At 41.4% G+C, this 20,458-nt stretch overlaps 1 protein-coding gene across 1 annotated transcript in view; it reads left to right on the top strand.

Annotated features, from left to right (window-relative positions):
- Window positions 1–16,536, top strand: part of adcy3a (adenylate cyclase 3a) — a 36,886-nt gene extending 20,350 nt beyond the window's left edge. The window contains exons 10-21 of the mRNA XM_084358659.1: window positions 692–834; window positions 1,390–1,551; window positions 1,921–2,008; window positions 4,892–5,008; window positions 5,269–5,537; window positions 5,713–5,794; window positions 7,745–7,903; window positions 8,149–8,295; window positions 8,566–8,679; window positions 8,959–9,085; window positions 9,821–9,945; window positions 12,037–16,536. Of these exons, the coding sequence (XP_084214785.1) occupies window positions 692–834; window positions 1,390–1,551; window positions 1,921–2,008; window positions 4,892–5,008; window positions 5,269–5,537; window positions 5,713–5,794; window positions 7,745–7,903; window positions 8,149–8,295; window positions 8,566–8,679; window positions 8,959–9,085; window positions 9,821–9,945; window positions 12,037–12,216 (1,713 nt within the window). The 3' untranslated portion in view covers window positions 12,217–16,536. The remainder of the gene's footprint in view (window positions 1–691; window positions 835–1,389; window positions 1,552–1,920; window positions 2,009–4,891; window positions 5,009–5,268; window positions 5,538–5,712; window positions 5,795–7,744; window positions 7,904–8,148; window positions 8,296–8,565; window positions 8,680–8,958; window positions 9,086–9,820; window positions 9,946–12,036) is intronic.
- The last annotated feature ends 3,922 nt before the right edge of the window (window positions 16,537–20,458 follow it).

Genomic DNA, 20,458 nt, shown 5'->3' with positions numbered 1-20,458 from the left:
CTTTGCCTCCTCCATCAGTGGATTCTTTTTCTTTTGCAGTGTAGAGTTTCCACAGTTACTCCAGTTGTTCCACTGTTACTGGGGGTAGTGACCGGGGAAAACAATGCCTCTTCCTGTTTTGATTGTGGAATGGCAGACATGTTTCCTTTGTTATGTGATTCAACCTTTGTGTGTCCCGGACAGAAATCTGACCTGATGGCAAACCAAACAGTAAAGTGAAAGTGATGTTTATAGAGAACTAACCTATAGACAGGTGGTGTCATTTTTCTGCAGCCATCACACTCTGACATCAGTATATACTGCAGAATGAGAAGTTAAAGCAAAGCAAAGCTGTCTATTCCCAGTTATATTAGACTATGAGATCATTTTGTGTTCATTGGTGACATTTTTCACTCAGTGCCCAAAATGAATTCATCCTCTGCGGAGCATGAATCATCATGGCAGTTATTTAAGATCATTTTTAAATTTGACTTTGAACTGCAACCACAAGGGTCATATGGGCCCGACAGTGGGATCATGAACTTCCACAACTTCATTGTAAAGCGGGATGTGAATCAAGTGTTCAGAGGAGGATGGAAGTGTTACATGGACAGACCAGCTGACATAATTGCTAACCTGCCATTGGTATAATAAATGTCACATATAGAAATGGAATATGTGGGTGTCCCATTTTTTCATTTCTTTCTTTCAGGTGGTGAATCCGTCGTTTCCTAACCCTCGCAGAAGGCTGCGGCTGCGGGACCTGGCTGAGAGGGTGATCGATGCTCAGGAGAACGAGCAGGAGCTCAACAAGCTGCTCAATGAGGCTCTGCTGGAGAGAGAGACGGTCCAAGCGTGAGTGAACAGCCACACTCTCTGAGCCATAAAGCACCACTCCTTAATGATAACGCTCTCTCACTGTTAGCACGTCACGTTAGTATCAGAGGACCTGGCTCCGTCACACTGAGCTGAGATCATTCACTCTCCTTGTTGTCAGTTACGACACACACAAATAATGAAAAGTCTCACACACACTCTATACACCATATTGCTTCCTGAGCAAAGTTTTCCTCCTCTGTCTTTAATTTAAGTTATTTAAGCTATGAGAGACATATTTTGGATCAGATTGTCCTCACATGTATCACCTGCTACTGCTATAAATTCTGCAATTTTCACTTTTGGGTCTGCTGGTCGAGCAGCCTCCTGATGTGAACCACAAATTAACAGACCTGAATTTTATGAAAATGTGTCAGTGCTTGTGTAGAAAACGGTACCAAACCAAAGTGATATTTATTATGGCAAATCACTGTCTCGTCTTCTATCTATTAGAATGCTGGGTAAACTCTGGATAATGTGATACCTTTGTCTTTAAGATTTTATATACACGCTGACAGTCTCTTGTGCCATCAGTCTGAAGGGGAAACACACCAACAGGCTCTCCCTGAGGTTTGTGGATCCAGACCTGGAGACTCGTTACTCGGTGGAGAAGGAGAAGCAGAGTGGAGCTGCTTTCTGCTGCTCCTGTGTGGTCCTGCTCTTCACGGCAGCCATGGAGGCACTCATAGACCCCTGGTCAGTTCACGAGGCTGGCAAGCACCTCCAGCTCCTCACACCTTTTTAGTCACAGTTTGGCCAAAATGTGGTTTGAATTGTTTTCTGGCTAGGGTTAGATGATCCTATTCATATCATTATTGACTCTGACCTGTGAGGAATCCTCCACACTCATCACTTCTTTCATTAGCACAGTTGTTGTATGTCTTTCTCCATATTACAGTGGCTTGTAGCACAGCCCAACCCACTGTAGTATTATTCTGTACAGTATCATTTTCTCTATGCAGCTGTTGATTAACACAGATGTTGGAGGGTCTGGACTTGTTGACTGCTCCCAGTGCTGTTTATTTCTCTCAATATTTCTCTGTGTGTTCACGTGTTGTGGAGCAGGCTGATTGCAAACTACATCACATTTGCAGTGGGAGAAGTCCTGCTGCTCGTCCTGACAGTCTGCTCTCTGGCTGCCATCTTCCCTAGAGTGAGTAACAACACACTTTTATACCTTTACACTTTGATGTTATATCATGTGTTCACTAGGTGCCATGCAGCAGCACCTTCAGATCAATTTCATTTGTATAGCCCAAAATCACAATCACATTACATTATTGTTGTTCTGTACTCATTCATAGATACCAGCCTCCTAAATACACCTGATTCTTTCATCAAATCCATCAGCATTATTCTCTGAGAAATTAACAAAGATGTCAAACACCCTGTCTCACAATGTTAAAGAAAGGCAGAAAACCCTCCTGGATCTGTCCCGTGATCCGCACCAAAAGTAAATGCTCTAAGCAGACTAGCGTGCTGTAGTTGATAGACAGCAGCTGGTGCACTGCCAAATCATTCTGGGTAAAAAACTGCGCACAGGAATTTCTTTTCTGCACATGCAAGTATTAGATGTAGATGGGCTATTTGACAGTCTGGCCCAATGCTGAAATGGTTTAATAGGAATGGGAAAGCACAACTGTGACATTTCACTTTACCTGTAAGTTTGAGACTTTTTCTTTTATGTCTAAGAATATATAATAATAAAAACAATACACAGTAGAACACACGCAAACTAATAGAAGCGTATTAGTTTTTTGTTGTTGTTTGATAATGTGATTTAAGTCGAGTGATTTATTAGAGAATGAGTTGTTAGAGAAAGTGTCAGATGTGAGGTCGTGATTTTGAATATTTCTGTTTGTGAATGAAAAATGTTAATAATTAAATTAATCTGATATTCAAGAGTGCCGTCATCTGGATTATCATTGTGTTTATAAACATTATGGGGCTTTCACTGGTAACCCATGGTAACCTGGTGTTTAATGTACAGTGTGATGGACTGTGTGTAGCAAAGTCTGCAGAAATCAGTCTTGCTGAAGGGGTGCAGAGCGTGTGCGAGAGAGCCCTCATGCACCTGACGACTGGACCGTGGGATAGCCCAAAACCAGCACAAGCACAGACTTACTGAGAACACGCCTCAGAATCTGTGTGTGTGTGTGTGTGTGTGTGTGTGTGTGTGTGTGTGTGTGTGTGTGTGTGTGTGTGTGTGTGTGTGTGTGTGTGTGTGTGTGTGTGTGTGTGTGTGTGTGTGTGTGTGTGTGTGTGTGTGTGTGTGTGTGTTGTGGAGCAGTATTTTTGATTCCACCTCGTCATGGAAATGTAGATGTATTGATAGGCAGCAGGCAGGCCAGTATTGAGTGCCGCTGTCACAGGATGCACTCAGTTGAGGTCAGTCAGTAGCACACACACACACACACACACAGTGAGCCGCTCAATCACATGGACTGAAAAAATGCAGAGTCGCTGTAAAAAATGCTCTGGGCTCTTCAGTACTTATCAATATCACATCAACTATCAAGCAATGTGCAATAAGCCTGCAGTACCACTTCACTGAGCACAGTCCATTAAGAGAGGCACGTGTGACTAAATGTGATCATCCTCACTGAACAAGGTCATCAGCAACAGTGACATTTTAACATGACAGCAGTAAACTAACAACATTAATGATGGCTGCAGTCCATGGAGGTGTACAGCTGCTGAGGCACTGAATGAAATGGAGCCATCATTCATGTGACTGGTGCCACCTGTGCTTAGCCTGCGAGGTCAAGTCATAATATCTGCTGCAAAGACAGCCTACTGTATAGGTTTGACATATTCACCAGCACCTGAGTCTATTTTTGCATCGCCCCGCAATGAACATGTGGGTGGGGGTCACGGCTAGACTTGAGATGGAGCAGTCTGAAAGCTTTGAGCTCCACACAATCCTTGGTTTATCCAGTTCCTCATACTATCCTAAATGTAAAGCAGTCAAGCAGCACTCCTCAAGCCATGGAAAAGAAGAAAGTCAAAAACATTCTGGACTGGAATGGCACTCAGTAGAGTGATACCTCCAATGCCCAACAGTGCCCTTTAATTTAATCAGCTGTGTAAGTGCCCACCTGTGCAGTGTGGTCAGACCATGGACCTATTACCACTGGACACAGCCCCATTCATTCCTATGAAAGCTGCGCAGCGTGCACACTAGAGGCTTCTGTCGACTGAGCTGGCTAACTTCAATGAGGATACAATAATTTAATCATGCAGTTCTTCTAGACTTTCCAAATGTTACTGGACTGAATGGCTCAAATTACGACATTAAAACGAGTCATGTCTCGGGGGTTGTGACGCCCAAAAAAAAGGTATCCACTGTTTTACGGACGCTTCTTTCACCATGTAAGCTTATAGACGAGTGTTTTTGGGCCGCCGCGCATCGCGTGTCGATGTAATTACACGGTCTGGCCACTACGAAAACTGGCTTCAAAGCCTGATGCTCTTCCTGGAGGCTGGGGTCAGACACATTGGTGACACAATGCAATCTTCAGGCAGCAGAATGTGACTGTGGCAGTGACCAACAATAAGCTGGTCTGAAGTCAAAGGAGCAGTATTTTTCCTGCTATTTAAAGAGGGCGTGATTGAGAAAGTAAGATATGCCCATATAGGCGGGTAAACAATACACGTACACACGAGAGACGCTGCTTTCAGTCATTTTAAATGTTTCCATGCATGCAGTCCTGTCACTGCAGCAAATTCAGCTAGTGGCATATTAGCCATTAGCTGTAGTTATAAATGTGACAGGACAGTGGAAACAGAATTAAACTTTTAGCTTTCGAAATAAAGGGTGAAGGGTTCAGGCATCTGATCAGATGGGTGCCTCCCCTGTGAGGTTGTCCAGGCATGACCAACTGGGAGGAGACCCCGGGGCAGACCCAGAACCAGCTGGAGGAGTTATATATCTAAATATCTGACCTGTGAACACCGCGGGATCCCCCAGGAGGAGCTGGAAAGCGGAAGGAAGTCTGGAAAACCCTACTAAGCCTTGAAATTGTGTTTGTTACAGGTCTTTCCCAAGAAGCTGGTGTCATTTTCTACTTGGATTGACCACACCCGCTGGGCTCGTAACACCTGGGCCATGGCAGCCATCTTCATCCTCACCATGGCTAACATCATGGATATGGTGAGCTTCTCTCTAATGTTTCTTACAGCCGCAGAAGGCCGAACCAGTGTGGGGATTTATATTTATTCTAGAAGTTAATGTTGTGTGGAATATAAAATGTATAGAATATAAAAGTGTGGCCAGTTTTCAGCGAGCTGTGGACTAAAATGATATAAACTCCGGATGTTGCTGCTGAAGCAAGGCTGAGCATGGATATATTTAAAAATAATAATATTAATGATAATTTATGACTCATGACTTTGTGTCTCTCCGTTGTCTAGCTGAGCTGTCTGCCTCGAGTCCCAGACGTAGGCAGCCCCACAGTGGCTCCCTCCTTCTCCTCTGGCCCTGACGGTTGCCTGGACAACCCCAAATATTACAGCTACATCGCAGTGCTGGCACTGATGGCCACCACCATGCTGGTTCAGGTCAGTCACATGGTGAAGCTGACACTGATGCTGCTCATCACAGTCGCCACTGGCATCGTTAACATCTACAGCTGGAGGGACATCTTCGACCACTACGACATGGCCCGCTTCCAGGACTACAGGTGAGGCAGTGTCACTCATCTGTGTGAAGTACATCATTCTACATGTAACACATGTAACATGCTCGATGAGGTCTTGATGCATGGTTGGTCGCATGTTGTCATGTGTTCTATAAATTATCATTGAGCACTTTTATCATGACAGAAATTGTCCATATGTCAATGTTCTTCTTGGCAGGTCATACCTGGTGCCCTCCAAGTTCACGATGACACTTATGATCTTCATTATGATGGTCAGCTTCTACTATTTCTCCCGACATGTAAGTTAATGTCTGCTATGTCTTTTTGTATGCTATTCGAGTACCCAGAACAATGTGAAAATAGCAACAATTTGATGTGAAGTTAGAAGCTAAAAAAACATCTTTCTAAAGATACTAGTTAGAATTGTGTTGTTTCTGTATCCAGATGTGGGTGTAGGGGTGTGATGATAATCAAAATCCATGTTTCAATTTGATTTCCAATTTCACCAATTCTGCCTTTAAATTCAGTGATCGATATTGAAAACCTGTTACGATTGATTTTTGAATTTAGAATCGATGCTGTGACACCCTGAGTAGGAATCCATGTGATGTAGTGTGCAAAGCATTTCAGGTGCCAGAACACTTACAGAGTGTAATTTAACCTGAATATCAACACACAGATCCTCTCAGCAAGCAAAATTAAAACAAGCTCCTCACTGATCTCTAGAAGTTACACATGATCTGTTTCTGTCTGTGACTGAACAGGCTTAAAACAAGTGTCTGTAGTGCTTTGATAGACGGGCATTATGACCACAATGTCGCTCGACTCCATCTTTGTTGGATCTAGTAAAGGTAAAAAAAAACCTTTGAAAATGCAGACTGTTTGAAACAGGAGACAAAGAGGATAGAGAAAAAGCACAAACATTTACTGCAATGGGTGACATCTCTCAGAGCTGATGGGTAAGAACTGAATACTTATCTGCCTACAGATTCCTGATATTGAGTTGTCTGTTCCTTACAGCAGCATGGTCTGTCCCTGCATCCCGATACACATACTAACACACTAGTTAGTATGCCAGAAAAAGATTTAGCATGCCAAAAATACCAGGATGTCCAACTACATCCAGATTTCTGGCCCTCATTCCTCTACACAGTGATCAGAACGTATGTGAACGTATGTGACGCACAGATGCGTCACATACGTTCTTTATACCAAATTATTTTGCTAAGACTGCAACTGATATAGGACCAAGAGGGTCAAAGGTTCAAGGCACACTGTCATGACAAAGAGGTATTTCCCAATTCTGTACATGTTACATGCAAGTATGTACTTCTAAAATAAAAAGTAAGTGACTGGAATGCACCCTATAACTTCTATGAGAGGCAGTGAAGGGTGCATGACTTTAACCTGGATACAGGTGTCAGGACAGAGACATGCATAAAGACCCAGACGCAGCTGTGAGAGCCAGAGAATGTCCCTGTGCCAAAATATGACAATAAAATGCTAAAATCTAAAAGAAACACAAAAAAACATCCTCATATATTGATGATTGATGATTGGTGATGATCTGGTGAACTAAATATGAATTTTGCATTTAATTTGTACAAGTACTGTAATTCATTTCAGTTGAGTGCCACAAATTCTCCTAAGTCACTTGTCGCCTCCACTCTGAATCTGTTTGGACCAGTGGTTCTTATATGGGGTCCATTGCCCTTAACTTAAGGTAACAGTGATGATACGGTTTGATTGATCTTATTGATCATTATTACATGAGATCCCTATTGACTTGAGCTATGGTAGAAACACTGTTTTGACACATGTATTATGACATCATGTTACTTTGAGCAGAGCTGACCTGATGAGGCACAGTCACTTTGAGATGTGGTCACACTCAGCAGTGTGGAGTCCTAACTCCAGAGAAGCTGGGACGTTGTATTAAACATAATGAAAACAGAATGTGATAATATGCTAATGCCTTTGATACATAATATACTCAGTTGATAAATAATAATAATAATATGTCATGTTTTCTCTCATCAGTTTGTAAATACATGCTCATTCTGAATGTGATGACAGCAACACGTTTCAAACAATCTGTGAATAAATGTTAGTTCAGAGGTAGAAGCTGTTTTGAAAGCTTTTTAAAAAAAACACTTTTAAGTGAAACACTGTTCAAATGTACCAACGAAGAGGTTTGAGTCTTCATACACTGGTCAGACGCTACAGTCAGTCCCTGTTGTTTCCTGCAGGTGGAGAAGCTCGCCCGCACTCTGTTCCTGTGGAAGATTGAAGTCCATGAACAGAAGGAGAAGGTGTATGAGATGAGACGCTGGAACGAAGCACTGGTGACCAACATGCTGCCTGAACATGTAGCTCGACACTTCCTGGGCTCCAAGAAAAGGGATGAGGTATGATCTGAACAACAGTGATATTTCATCTCACTGGCTAGTTTGAACACTTTTCTGTCACGCTGCTGCAATTCCAAAAGTGTCTTCTGTATGTATTCTGCCTGCTGTTGGAGGTAAAAATTGTTTTCGAGGACTTAAAGATTAACTTATGGAAGCTTTATATTGTTTTATTGTACATGGGAACTTGATTTTCAACCATCTTTGTATCAGAAGCATGACAGCAGCTTGTTAATGTAACGTTCCAGGAGCTGTACAGCCAGTCCTACGATGAGATCGGAGTCATGTTTGCCTCGATCCCCAACTTCTCTGACTTCTACACAGAGGAGAGCATCAATAATGGAGGGATCGAATGCTTACGGTTCCTCAATGAGATCATCTCTGACTTTGATAGTGTAAGCTGCCTTCCTCCTTCTCTTCCTCTCTTTGTGTTAATAAGTGTAGCTGCTGGGGACAGCACGAGGCTGTAACAGGACCCAGCAAGACACATTTGACATGTGACGAGATTTAAAAGTCATTCAGACGTGACGGTCATGTAACACGTTGCCAGTTGTACTGGCGACTGTTGATGCTGAGGATTTGATCTTGACCAGTAGTAGAGCACTTGTGTGTGTTTGAGCCCCTCAGTCTGTGTAAATGTAACCTTTGGCTTGTGTTCATGTCAGCTGCTGGATGAGCCTCAGTTCCGCTGCATCACAAAAATCAAGACCATTGGCAGCACCTACATGGCTGCATCAGGCGTCACCCCAGACATCAGCAATGGCTACAACTGCATGAAGGTCAGCATTGTCACATGGCAGCTGTGGGATTCTTTGTGTGTCTTTAACAGGCTGAACATGAACATTTTCTGAACCTGTAGGAAAATAGTTCTGCATTTGTTGATTTTAAATTAGAAGAGAATGATAATCTTTCCTAACAGTTTGGACCTCATGATACAGTGTATTTTCTTGGTGTCTCTTGCACCTCTCAGATGATCATGTCAGTTATCCTAAAATGCTGATTGTGTTTGCCAGGCATGATGATGATGGTGTGAGCTGTGTGGTTGTTTTGTGTGGCAGAAGGAGGATCAGTCTGACCGAGAGCGCTGGCAGCACCTGGCAGACCTGGCAGACTTTGCTCTGGCCATGAAGGTCACACTCATGAATATCAACTACCAGTCATTCAACAACTTCATGCTCCGCATTGGTATGTAGCAACACCTGACCCATTTATGTGTGTGTGATGTGTTTGTGCCGTTGTACTGGAGTGAAAAGAAATCAGCGGTGGATGAGCATTGGCTGTGAAAACTGTGAACAGAGCCACTGTGATGTGACCTTTACATTTCTGAAGAGCCAGAATGAAGCTTGTGAAAGACCAGCAGCAACACTTCTAGTGGGAACGTTTTGCCATGGCCGCCTCAGCGATTTAAAAAAATAAATGAAAATCTCAAAAACAAACAAAAAGTTCCACAATCAATCAGCCGATCCACTTCCTCAATATATACAGGGTTATTATTAACCATGTGGTTTAGGGTTTTGTAGATAACTGGGGAGTTTCTGGAGGTAAAGCTGATGGAGCTGCTCTCATAACAAATCTGAGCACGTTTTTTTGTGAACCAAAACCATGACAACCAAGTGCAAAATCAGTGATATGGCCCTTTAAAAGATCCTGTCTTGTCTGACTGCTAGAGTTGCTTCTCTCACTGAATTGTGTAATAAAGCTGCAGCTGCTGGTCTAACTTCTGTAATATTCAGCTGTAAAACGGCTCAGTGTGTTACTGGAATGGAACAGAAAGATGGACAAAAGCACAAATAAAAGGAATGAAGTTTTAGAGCTGTGCAGAATTAGGATTCAAGTGGAGTTAATGATCAGCCAGGTTCACAGTCATTCAGTACAACAGTCTTTACCTTACATGTCACATGTGTCAACACTCTCCTCCAGGTCTGAATAAGGGCGGAGTGTTAGCGGGAGTGATCGGTGCCCGGAAACCCCACTACGACATCTGGGGCAACACTGTGAACGTGGCCAGCCGCATGGAGTCCACAGGGGTTATGGGAAACGTCCAGGTACAGCACTGGGCTTTACTCCACACTGTTCATCTACACAACTCAAACAGATACTGTTGACAGCACATTCAAACAGTGGCCAGGTGAAAAAGTAACTGCTGCGCTAAACTGAACTGCTGCAACAAAACACGTCTGATAACTGGAGGTCAGTCTTTCTCATTGCTGTGGAGGAAACGTGGTCCTCTCTTCTTACAGAACTGCTTTAATTCAGCCAAGCTGGTTTTTGAGCATGAACATCTCCTTGGATTCAAGACAAGACTTTGACTTGGTTACTCCAAAACCTTTAGTTCTTTTTGAGACACTCAGAGTTGGACTTGTTCTTGTGCTTCAGAGCAGGACAGCAGCATTACTGCTTAACTCAGCTGCAACTGAGATTCAGACGACGGACTGAAGAGCCAACAGTCTTCATTACAAAGTTTTGGCAGAAAGCAGAATTCATGATTACATCAATGATTGCAAGTTGGCCAGATCCTGAAGCAGCCAAGCATCCCCACGCCGTCTCACTACCACAGCTATGTTTTACTGTTGGTATGATGTTCTCATGGGGTTCAGTCAGTCAGTTAATTAATTCTGTGTTGGCTTTATGCCACATGTTACGTCTTTCAAAAATTCCACTATGGACTCACAGAATATTATCCCAAAAGGCTTTTGGGCCCTCAGTGTGTTTTTTGGCAGATGTGGGACGAGCCTTTATGTTCTCCTTGGCTTGTAGTGGCATTCACCTTGCAACTTGCCAAAGGGTGCCATTTTTCCCAGTCTCGTTCCCATAATGGAGTCTTGGACGCTGGCATTAGCTGGGGCAGATGAGGCCTGTAGTTCCTTAGATGAGTGGCTGAGTTCTCTTGTGACTTCCTGAACGAGTCATGTGCTCTTAAAGGAATATTGGGAAGATTCAACACTGTTCCAAGTTGGCAAAAGTAAGCACATTTACAGCAGATGTATACTGTACTACAGAGAGGTGATGACACTAACTTCAGTTTGTGTAGTTTAGAATTAAACAAAGCACTGTCCTTCCATCAGCACAGAGAGTAAAGCATAAGAAGTGTCAATAACGGCCTTTTAATTGTACCATTCAATAAAGCTCTGAAAAAATTCAATTAACCCTGCACTAATGTTGTTATATCTACAGATTTTATGTAATGAGCAGCTTGTACTGACGGACGCCACGGTGAAGAAAGTGTCTGACCCGTTAAACTCGTGACAGCACCGGTGTAACCAACCACACTGAAAAGACGGCTCCTGTCTGTAGACCGCTGTATAAAGTTACTGCTAATTCAAACTTAACATTTTCTGCTGCTGCAGCTTCACATTAACTACATTTAACACACAAAGTTGCCTTTTTAGTTTATAATTGCAGGATTGATTGTCGTACGACAGTGTGGGCGGTGGGACAGTAATATATGTAATATATGTATAAGACTGGGAACACTGACGAGAACCCACACTGGTCAACACAGGGGAGCATTTAGCAGCTAAAGAGTCTGATATTTCCCTCAGGAGCTGGGAGAGACCAACAGAGCTGAAATAGAGTGAATGTTGGACTTACACACACCACAAACACTATAATGAATGCTGACGATGCTCAGTGTCTGCTGGATGTTGAGCTGGGTCGTTGTTTGTCTCTGATAGAATAGCACTACTTCAGGGATGTGTGTTTCTCAGCTTGTTGCACTTCTTCTGCCTCCAAGTACAAAGAAGGGTTCACAGCTTCTTTCACAGCTCAGTTCCTCTGTAAGAAGTGAGAGCCTGCAGAGTTCACAGTGAGCTCAGAGTTTAGGATCAGTTAAAGAGTCAACCACATGTTGTCTAATAGACTGTCTGAATGTGTTATTATTTGTCAAATTGACCCTACTTTGTTTTGCATGAACAGAGTCGGACAGTAACTAAGGCTTTCAGCTTTGGTTTTAATGTGAAGCTGTGCTGCTTCAGTTTGACTTTTTTTTTTTTTTCTTTTTCTTTAAATGCAGTTTTTTCTATCCTGTTTTAAACTAATGTGTCACATTTATTCTGAGCAGCAGTCTGAAGGCCCTCTGATATACTGTGTGTATGTGTGTGTATGCGTGGGTGCCTGTGTGTGTGCATTGCCCCCAGGTGGTGGAGGACTGCTACAACATCCTGAAGGAGTACGGCTTCCGCTTTGTGAGGAGGGGGCCCATCTTTGTGAAGGGCAAAGGAGAACTGCTCACATATTTTCTGAAGGGAAGAGACAAACAAGGCTCCTTTATCAACGGTTCCTCCGTCACGCTGCCACACCAGGTGGTGGACAGCTAAGGACCACACACACACACACACACACACACACACGCACACGCACACACACTACAGAGTAATCACATCTAGTGTGTAATGAATGCAGAAAGACAGTTTTTTGGAATGAGAAGTAATTTGCTTAAAAACGCCCTGATACCTGGAACAGAAAGATACTACTGACACACACCTGTGACAACACACCACACACAACTGAACACACAAACACTGTTTATGGAAAGATATATGTACTATTAGTGATTGTATTTAAGTTTGAGTGACATGTTGGAGTTGAACCATGGAACTCAGAACATGAAGAATAATCATCTGAATGAAGAATAAAGTCAAAGATAGCAGCTTCAGGATGAAGACTAGTTCAATACACAGATGGGCTTTGTGTCTTTCCAGAAACACACACACACACACACACACACACACACCCCAGTTCTGATGCCATCTCCCAGCCTAAATTCTGGACATTGTCATTTACACTTTCATGTACGGAAGCCTGAATGACTGATGAGGAAGACGATTTGAGAGTGGACCAGTGATATAAACTGATCTGCCACCTGCCGCTGCCCATATGTGGTCATATGGGTGTGCGCATTACTCATAGTGTATTTTTCCACAGTCGAAGTATTCCCTCTCCTTGATTCAGATGTGGACGTCGTGTGTTCTCCTCTCTGCTCCTGGAGCTCCTGCAGCACACTGAGCTGCTGGCCTCTGGACGTTCCTGTGCCTCGGAGCTGTGTCGAACATGAAGGATAACAGACGTCTACTCTGTGTGTTTCAGGATAGAGACAGATGACGGTGTCCAGAGGCCCACATGGCAAAAACATTTTTCACATTACGGATTGATGGAAGTGCCTATCACAGTTGTGATCGCAATGTTTTAATTAAGTTACTCTGCAGACAGGAAACTCTACAAGTCCTGTCACAACGCTGCAAAAGGATAATTCCAGTTAATGACATGGTGGGTTTTATTTTTGTATCTCAAGTCAACATGTTAGTCTGAAAGCTGGTCACCTCATGAAATGCTTTAAATAATGTGTCCAGAGTTCTGGAGTCCAATGTGTCGGAATGTCTGACTGCTTTAGTTCTGTCACTGTGACGTACGATCTCAGCTTTTTACTTGGCGAGAACAATGTTGTAACTGGAATTATCTTTTAGCTGCGTGGTGGTTGTGGATAAAGGGAAGTCCACACTACACAAGGTAAAATGAGCTCGATCTGAAATCACCGTTGGTGTTGTTCCTGGAGCATCTGAATGAATGTTACTCTGGGACCATAATAGCAACCGACCAATCCTGTTTTTGTATTGTCAAAGCTTTGCAACCCAGCAAAAAAAATGAAAAAAAAGAAGTTATCGTTTGGAAGATGTGTTTAACATTGTGGAAAGTTCTATTTTTACCCATAACCTGTTTTCCAAACCTGACACACCACGTTTCAGAGAACCATCTAGAAAGGAGCCACTAGAAACAGTTTGTTAAAGGGCAAACGATTAATAAAAATACTTGTTAGGTGATTGACGGACCATCTGTCTATCACCGCCTATCACAGAGTAACTTCAACCAATCAGATCAACAGTAGGAGAGTGCTGCCACCAGCAGAGACACTACTTAAATCAAAACTTTAACAAAGCCAGTATCTAGAAAAAGGGCCGTTCTTTGCTCTTCTCTCAATAAAATCTTCTTTCTAGTTGTGAAAGAAGAACTACAGCAGTTAAGATGACTTCTTGAGGAGCCGCCACTGATGTTTTGTAATGAGCAGAGTCTTCTCTCTCTGGTCATTACACCTGAACCAAAGTGGCAGCTGCCAGTTGTTCATTATGCGCTGATCGGTTCGCTCACTAAAACCTGTAACTTAAACATTGTAGAGCTGCTCCTGTATATCAGCAGCTCACAGAACTGAACCAGAACCAACTCTCCTCTCACAGAACTGCAGTTGTCAATATGATCAGAGTGATTGTGATGTTCATCTTGTTTACGACCTTTTCTTAGCCCAGCTGGCTCCATGTTGGTGCTGGTGATGTGTGTTGATGAGACGATGTAGTTCACTGAGCGCTGTAACACAAAGCTACATGAGGTTTAACTTTCATTACAACAAACTGACAAACATCATCTGTATGATTCATGACACAATTCAAACGGGATGAAAAAACTATTTGTATCTCTTCATTCACTACCAGACAAAGTTTTTCCTAATGGGGACAAACCGGAGGGGGCATGACTTCTGCTCTCTATAGCTTGAAGCCTGGCAAGATGGATTTGCGAGATCACATGATCTCGCACATTCAGCTGCCTCACAAGGTTCATGTTTTCCTGAACCGAACTAAACTGCAACAGAAAACAAACAAAAAAATGAACAAAAATGTTTTGTTTCCAAAAGGGATTCCACACCTGGTGTCCTGGGTGAGGGTTCTGAACTGAACCCATTCAGCCACAGCAGCTTTCTCCAAAGTGGACTTCGTTGCTGTTTCTTCAGTTGAAAGAATGTTCCAGGCACAACACCAACATGAGTTGAGAGGCTTTGACTTGTGTTGGTTTTATGAAGTTTGAGCAAGATTTGGATCAACTCCATTTGTACCTGGTATTAACATAGCATCTGTATCTGGGTAATTATATGTGATTATGAAGCCTTTGCATCTACACCTAGAATCAATGAATGTTATCATTACCTCCACTCTGCCTGCAGCACGGTCAGACCTCAGCTACCTGAGTGGTTGGTTGGTTTCTACATTTCTTCATGAACAGTTGCCATCAACTGTGAGTAACTTCTTGCAGTGGAAGATATTGTAGACATGACTTAGCTGTTTTCTTCAGAATGTGCCCAAAGTACACAGACATTATTTTCACATGGCTAAGATCTGATCACGCTGTGAGCTGAACCGGCTCCAGAATTGGATCCTATGTGCGTTTACACCTGCCTTCACTCGTGCTTTCTCTGATCCAGAAAAGGTATCCAGATACAGATCTTACGTTGATACCAGATGGAAATGGGCTCTCACTTCACCAGTAAATTCTGACCTGAAGCTTTATTCTCTGCTTGCTGGGTCATGTAAATGGAGACGGGTGTTGTCATACGAGGTTCAGCATATCCTATTGTGTGTAACGTGTGGTCAACAAAGGTTTTAGGTGCAGGCAGAAAAAAAAAAAAACGTGCAGGAGAAAAACTTGACATCACTGGAACCTGTGAGGCTTTGTGGACACAGACAGTCTAATTTATTCTCCAGAGGATGTGTCCTCTCACAGCTCCTGCAGGCCTGACCTCCAGCTGAGTCACCTTGGTCCCTCTGCCAAAGGCAATTTGACACCCAAATCAACATGAACACTGGAAAAGGATGTGATGAAGAATATATTTACACTTCTGTCGAGCCAACCTGCTCACTTGCAGGAAAGCCCAATACTGTGCTTCTTTTTAGTCACAAGCTTGTCTTTGTGCTTGTGACAACACGCCAAATTTGATTGCGTTGTAGGGGAACCTCTGACATTAGTCCCCTGATTGTTATTCGGGGTGTACGAGGCTTTGACGTGAGAACGAGCACACCCACCTGGCAGGAAGCAGCTGTACTATATGTGTGTTTCAGGGTAAAGTATTTAGGGAGCTGCAGCTCTGTCCTCTGTTGATTCTAAAGCCCATTAGTGTCTCTGTAGAATGGGATCAAAGTGCAATAGTTTCTTCTTCTTACAGACCTGACACTCCTCTCCTTTAAGAAAAGGTTCAATCATAACTTCCCCTTTAATTATTTTTTTATAGTGTAATGTAAAGTTTTGTTCTATTTAAAGAGAGGGAAGAGGACTGAATGTTGTACATAGAGTTTAGGCAGTGTTTATTTGTCAGAGTTATTCACTGGTAATGACAGGAACATTGTTTTTTCTTACACAGATGTGAAAGTGCCAATGATAAAAGAAATGTTAAAGCCAAAACATGGACCACGGCTGTTTCCTGATTTGTACTATAAAAGAATCTCAGGCTTGGGAACAAAATAGCACTTTGAATAATCTGTCATGATTCCAGGTTTTGGTCGCAACAGAATCTTTGAGCTAAGTACCAATACAAGAACAGTGAGATGCCATCTGGAGAGCCCACGCCAGCAGGGCCAGCTGACGGCATCAAAAACAATGAAATGATTCTGGTTGCTGTTACCGCTCAACTTTTGCCTGAATTTGAATCAGAACTTTGATTCATCTTCTCAGTTTTTGTGGTTTCAATTAGACATACTTTAGGTCTACTCAACCTGTTCTGAGCAGTTTATCCCAACCTTGGTGTTTAAGTTGAAGTCAGTGTACCCTCTTTCATTTCACTTGTTTGTCATCATAATGTGAGTTGATTAAAAAAATCTAATAAAGAAGAGCCTCAGTGTTGTGATTGCTGCACAGTCAGCGGAAACTTCAAGAGATAGATAAAAAGAGAGGCAGCACTGATCTCAGTTCTTTCATCACAGCGGCCCGAGTCACCAACGTCACGGCTAACTACAGCAGGACCCTCATAAAGAGGGAGATGATCAAAAATAACATAAAAAATTAAACTTACAAACTAGAAACTGAACTAAAAAGCAGGACCATACTCAAACTGTAAATATATACAATGACAGTAACTAATAATCAGTCAGGTACTTTACATAACTACGTACTGCCCTAAATAATGAATCTCAGATGTAGTGATGGGGGGTATTCAGTTGGTTGCAAGAGGCCACTAAATCCTACATGCTGGTCCCTTGATTACAGTAATATAGAGATATCAGACAATTATTAATTAACACAACCTCCAGTTGTGGGTACAAAACTGACAGTGCATGTGAAATAAACATGCTTTCAAGCCCTACCAATTTTAATTCCTTCACAAAGTTTCAAAATACTGATGAGATATGATAATCCTTTATTCCAACTCCAATTCCCATTCCTTGAGTCCAACTTAAAACATTAATAAAATCCAAAGAAGGTTATTTTCACAGCATACAAATACTGTAATTGCCACAATGAAATGGACACATGAAAAGCTAAGCAAAGCAAAATGGTTGATGATAGAAAAAGATTTGGCTCCATTCTCAATAAAGACATTACCCTTTTTTTAGATAAGAAAGATGTCACTCAAATGAAAGGGCAGAACAGGTGGATTAATAACGCTCTATATAACTGGAAACACATCTGTAAAAAATCAATAAAAAAACATTGGATTATTCTAGAGAAGTGGAATCCTCATATAGCAAATGAAATGGATAATATATTAAAATATGGTCAACGAAAAAAGAAATTACAAATATATTCACTTATACTAATTAAGAATGATGTCAGATCCTTTGAAGCCATATTAAACAGATTTGATCTAGCTCTGTCACATTTCTATACATATTTACAACTATTTAGAAACTGTATTGACAATTTTCAGAAAAAAGGGTGTAATTAAGACCAACACCCCTTCATAAGATTCCTGATTTAAAAAATAAAAAACTTTTAAAATCTACTCCAGCTTCAGTCAATCAGTGGAAGTCAACAGTAAATAGTGTTTTAGAAATGGAAAGAATAACTATATATATATATATATATATATATATATATATATATATATATATATATATATATATATCTTCAATTGTGTATTGGATGTGTAAAACAATGAGTGAACACTGAAGGGTTTGAAGAGTTACTGTTGAGTAAGTGGTGAGTGCGTGGTGTTCATGTTAGATCATTTGCGCTGGAGTGCCATGTCCCGGCCACTAGATGGCGGATTTCCAAAATTCCGGCTGATGTCCTTGTATCTGTTTGTTATTATGGGATGTGTCACCGAGGTTTCGGGATGGGGAGGGAGAGAAGAGGTGCACCGAGCACCGCAGTACCGGGTACAGGAGTGATTGTTGGACCTTCTTGTTCTTGGAGAGACAATTTTCTTCATTTTTTCAAATTATCCTCACTATCATCTTTATGATAATATGATGATACATGACAGTACTAACAGAAGTATTTTTTGTTTGTTTATTCTGTTGAGAATCAGATGAACACAATCAGATGAAATTTAAACTGCACGTATGTAAGATCTTGCATCCATCCTTTTAACCATTAAATTGAGGTGTTTTTTATTTTTATTTCAGACTTCTAGAATATATTGCAATATGAAGCCATTACATTAACTCCACACCCTGTGCCACTGAAATCCTCAAGATGTACCCTAACCCAACCATAAGAGAAAATGCAGACATTACAATGGTAGAAATATCAGTACTCTTCATGACAAGTTGTCTAAGACAGTCTGCATTCTGAAATGTGGGACACTGAAAAGTCTCTGTAAAAAGGCCCAAGTCACCTTCATTTCATGGTCAGTAACACTCAGTGCCATGTTCAGTAATGGTGACAGTGTTATTACTGTTAGCAGACGAGGCTTGCAGGTGTGGATGTTACATAGAGAGTCAAAAAACATCAAACACGTTTTGATGCTTTCATCAGAATGACTTTAGGTAGCCTGTTGGGTTATGGTTAATACTAGGGCTATTAATATAATACATTAATATATGATTAATTCATTTAATACAGGGTTCAATAATAATGCATAGAAACAGGTCGAAGTTAAAGGATTTTATTAAATTACTATGCAAGATGTTTTGAAAAACTCAGAAATGTCTCCCTTTAACACACACACATACAAAACCCATATTGTAACAGAGATGCAGCCACACCTGATTATTAAATATAATGTGTCCGTGCCCCTCCACACATTTTTGGCTGCCTAATGTAGCCTACTTTTACAACTGTCCGACATTAGACAGATCATAACGTCCTGTTTTTCAGCCATATTGCTAAAAGCGAGTATAGGCTCATTTCAATACCATATCATAATAGTATTTGATAAACATTTAAGACACAACTTGACAAAAGCTGTCCAAAGTGGGGCCTGTGGGCCAAAGCTGGCCCACCATAAGGTTTGATTGTTGTAAAGAATCATATTTTTATTTTTATTTTTTGTGAGGTAAAAATGCTCTTTAGATATGTAAACTCCCTCGTTATTTATCACCTCTCATCACTGAGCAGGGTGGGCAAGTGTATGGAAGCCCCGAGAAGCGAGTGGAGAAAAAAGGAATTCATATTATCCTGATATTGTAATTATTATCCTATCCAAAACAGACTTCACCTCTTCATAAGTCATAAACACAGGAGAGAAAATGATTGAGATCAGATTTAGTAAATAGCTCACCACAATCTTTTTACTCTCAGGGCCTATAGTACCTGTGCATCGTGACAGTAAAAAAACATCCTGAACCTCGCTGGAAACAAGTGGCAGTTTGTTGCAGTCTAACATATCAGCCATGTCAGCAAACATCATACAATATAGTCTAATATAGTGCTTTTTGGCCCGTGGTCCACCATTCAGTTTCAACTGTGGCCCTTCAAGGGAACAAGCTTGGCCCCCCTGGTCTAAACATTATGTCACTGACCTTCGTGTTGTCTTCCTATAGGGTGCCTCCTGCCATTACACATCTGAGAAATGATGTGATTTTGATCACATGACATCACTGGAGCTCTGGTGTCATTTAACATTTGACTATTTCACCCTGTGTGAATATAAAAGCCTACCTACAGCTCCAACATGGGCACGGCCTGTAAGACATGTAAATACAAAGGACATAAGGGTTGGATCTCTGAGATTACCGCTCAGGACAACAACCAAAATCCTCTGAACAGTAGGCTGATTGTTAAGAACATTTTATAAGTCAATGATAATATTGCCAAAAGTGAGATTGAAGTCATGTTTGATTCTAATCTGAAAGGTTTCACCTTCACATTAAATTAGTCATTTCAATTCAAATTTGAATAAATTGTCTTATTACTATTACTGCAGCAATAATAAGAATAGTGACATCAATTCAGGCCGGAGCCAGTGGGCCTTAGCTGTGTATGAACATGGACATGCACATAGACAGTGAAACATAGACAATGAAATACATAAAAGAACCACAATAACAGTATGATTTTAATCAACATAATGTTATTTTTCGTCCCTCAGATAAATACTGAGTTTGGAAAATTAGCTTTTTTAGTTTCTTCACATCAAACAACTGGAACAATCTGTAAGTGTGTACTGGATGCTGGGTCATGTAAATGAAGTGGTTCTTGTACATTGTAACTGCTTTGGGTAATTCACAAACGTCTGTTTATTGTTCAGATTTTTTTTTTTTTTAAATATACATTCTATATTTCATTGTTTTTATGGCTTTTGTTTAGTCATATTTTTTACGTCATGTCATTGTTTTTATTGATCTATTTGCCATTATTTGG

The sequence above is a fragment of the Pagrus pagrus genome (genome assembly GCF_965226575.1).
Source record: "Pagrus pagrus genome assembly, chromosome: 7".
Lineage (NCBI taxonomy): Eukaryota > Metazoa > Chordata > Actinopteri > Spariformes > Sparidae > Pagrus > Pagrus pagrus.
The sequence above is the reverse complement of the archived record's forward strand: the minus strand, read 5'-3'. Positions and strand labels throughout refer to the sequence as shown.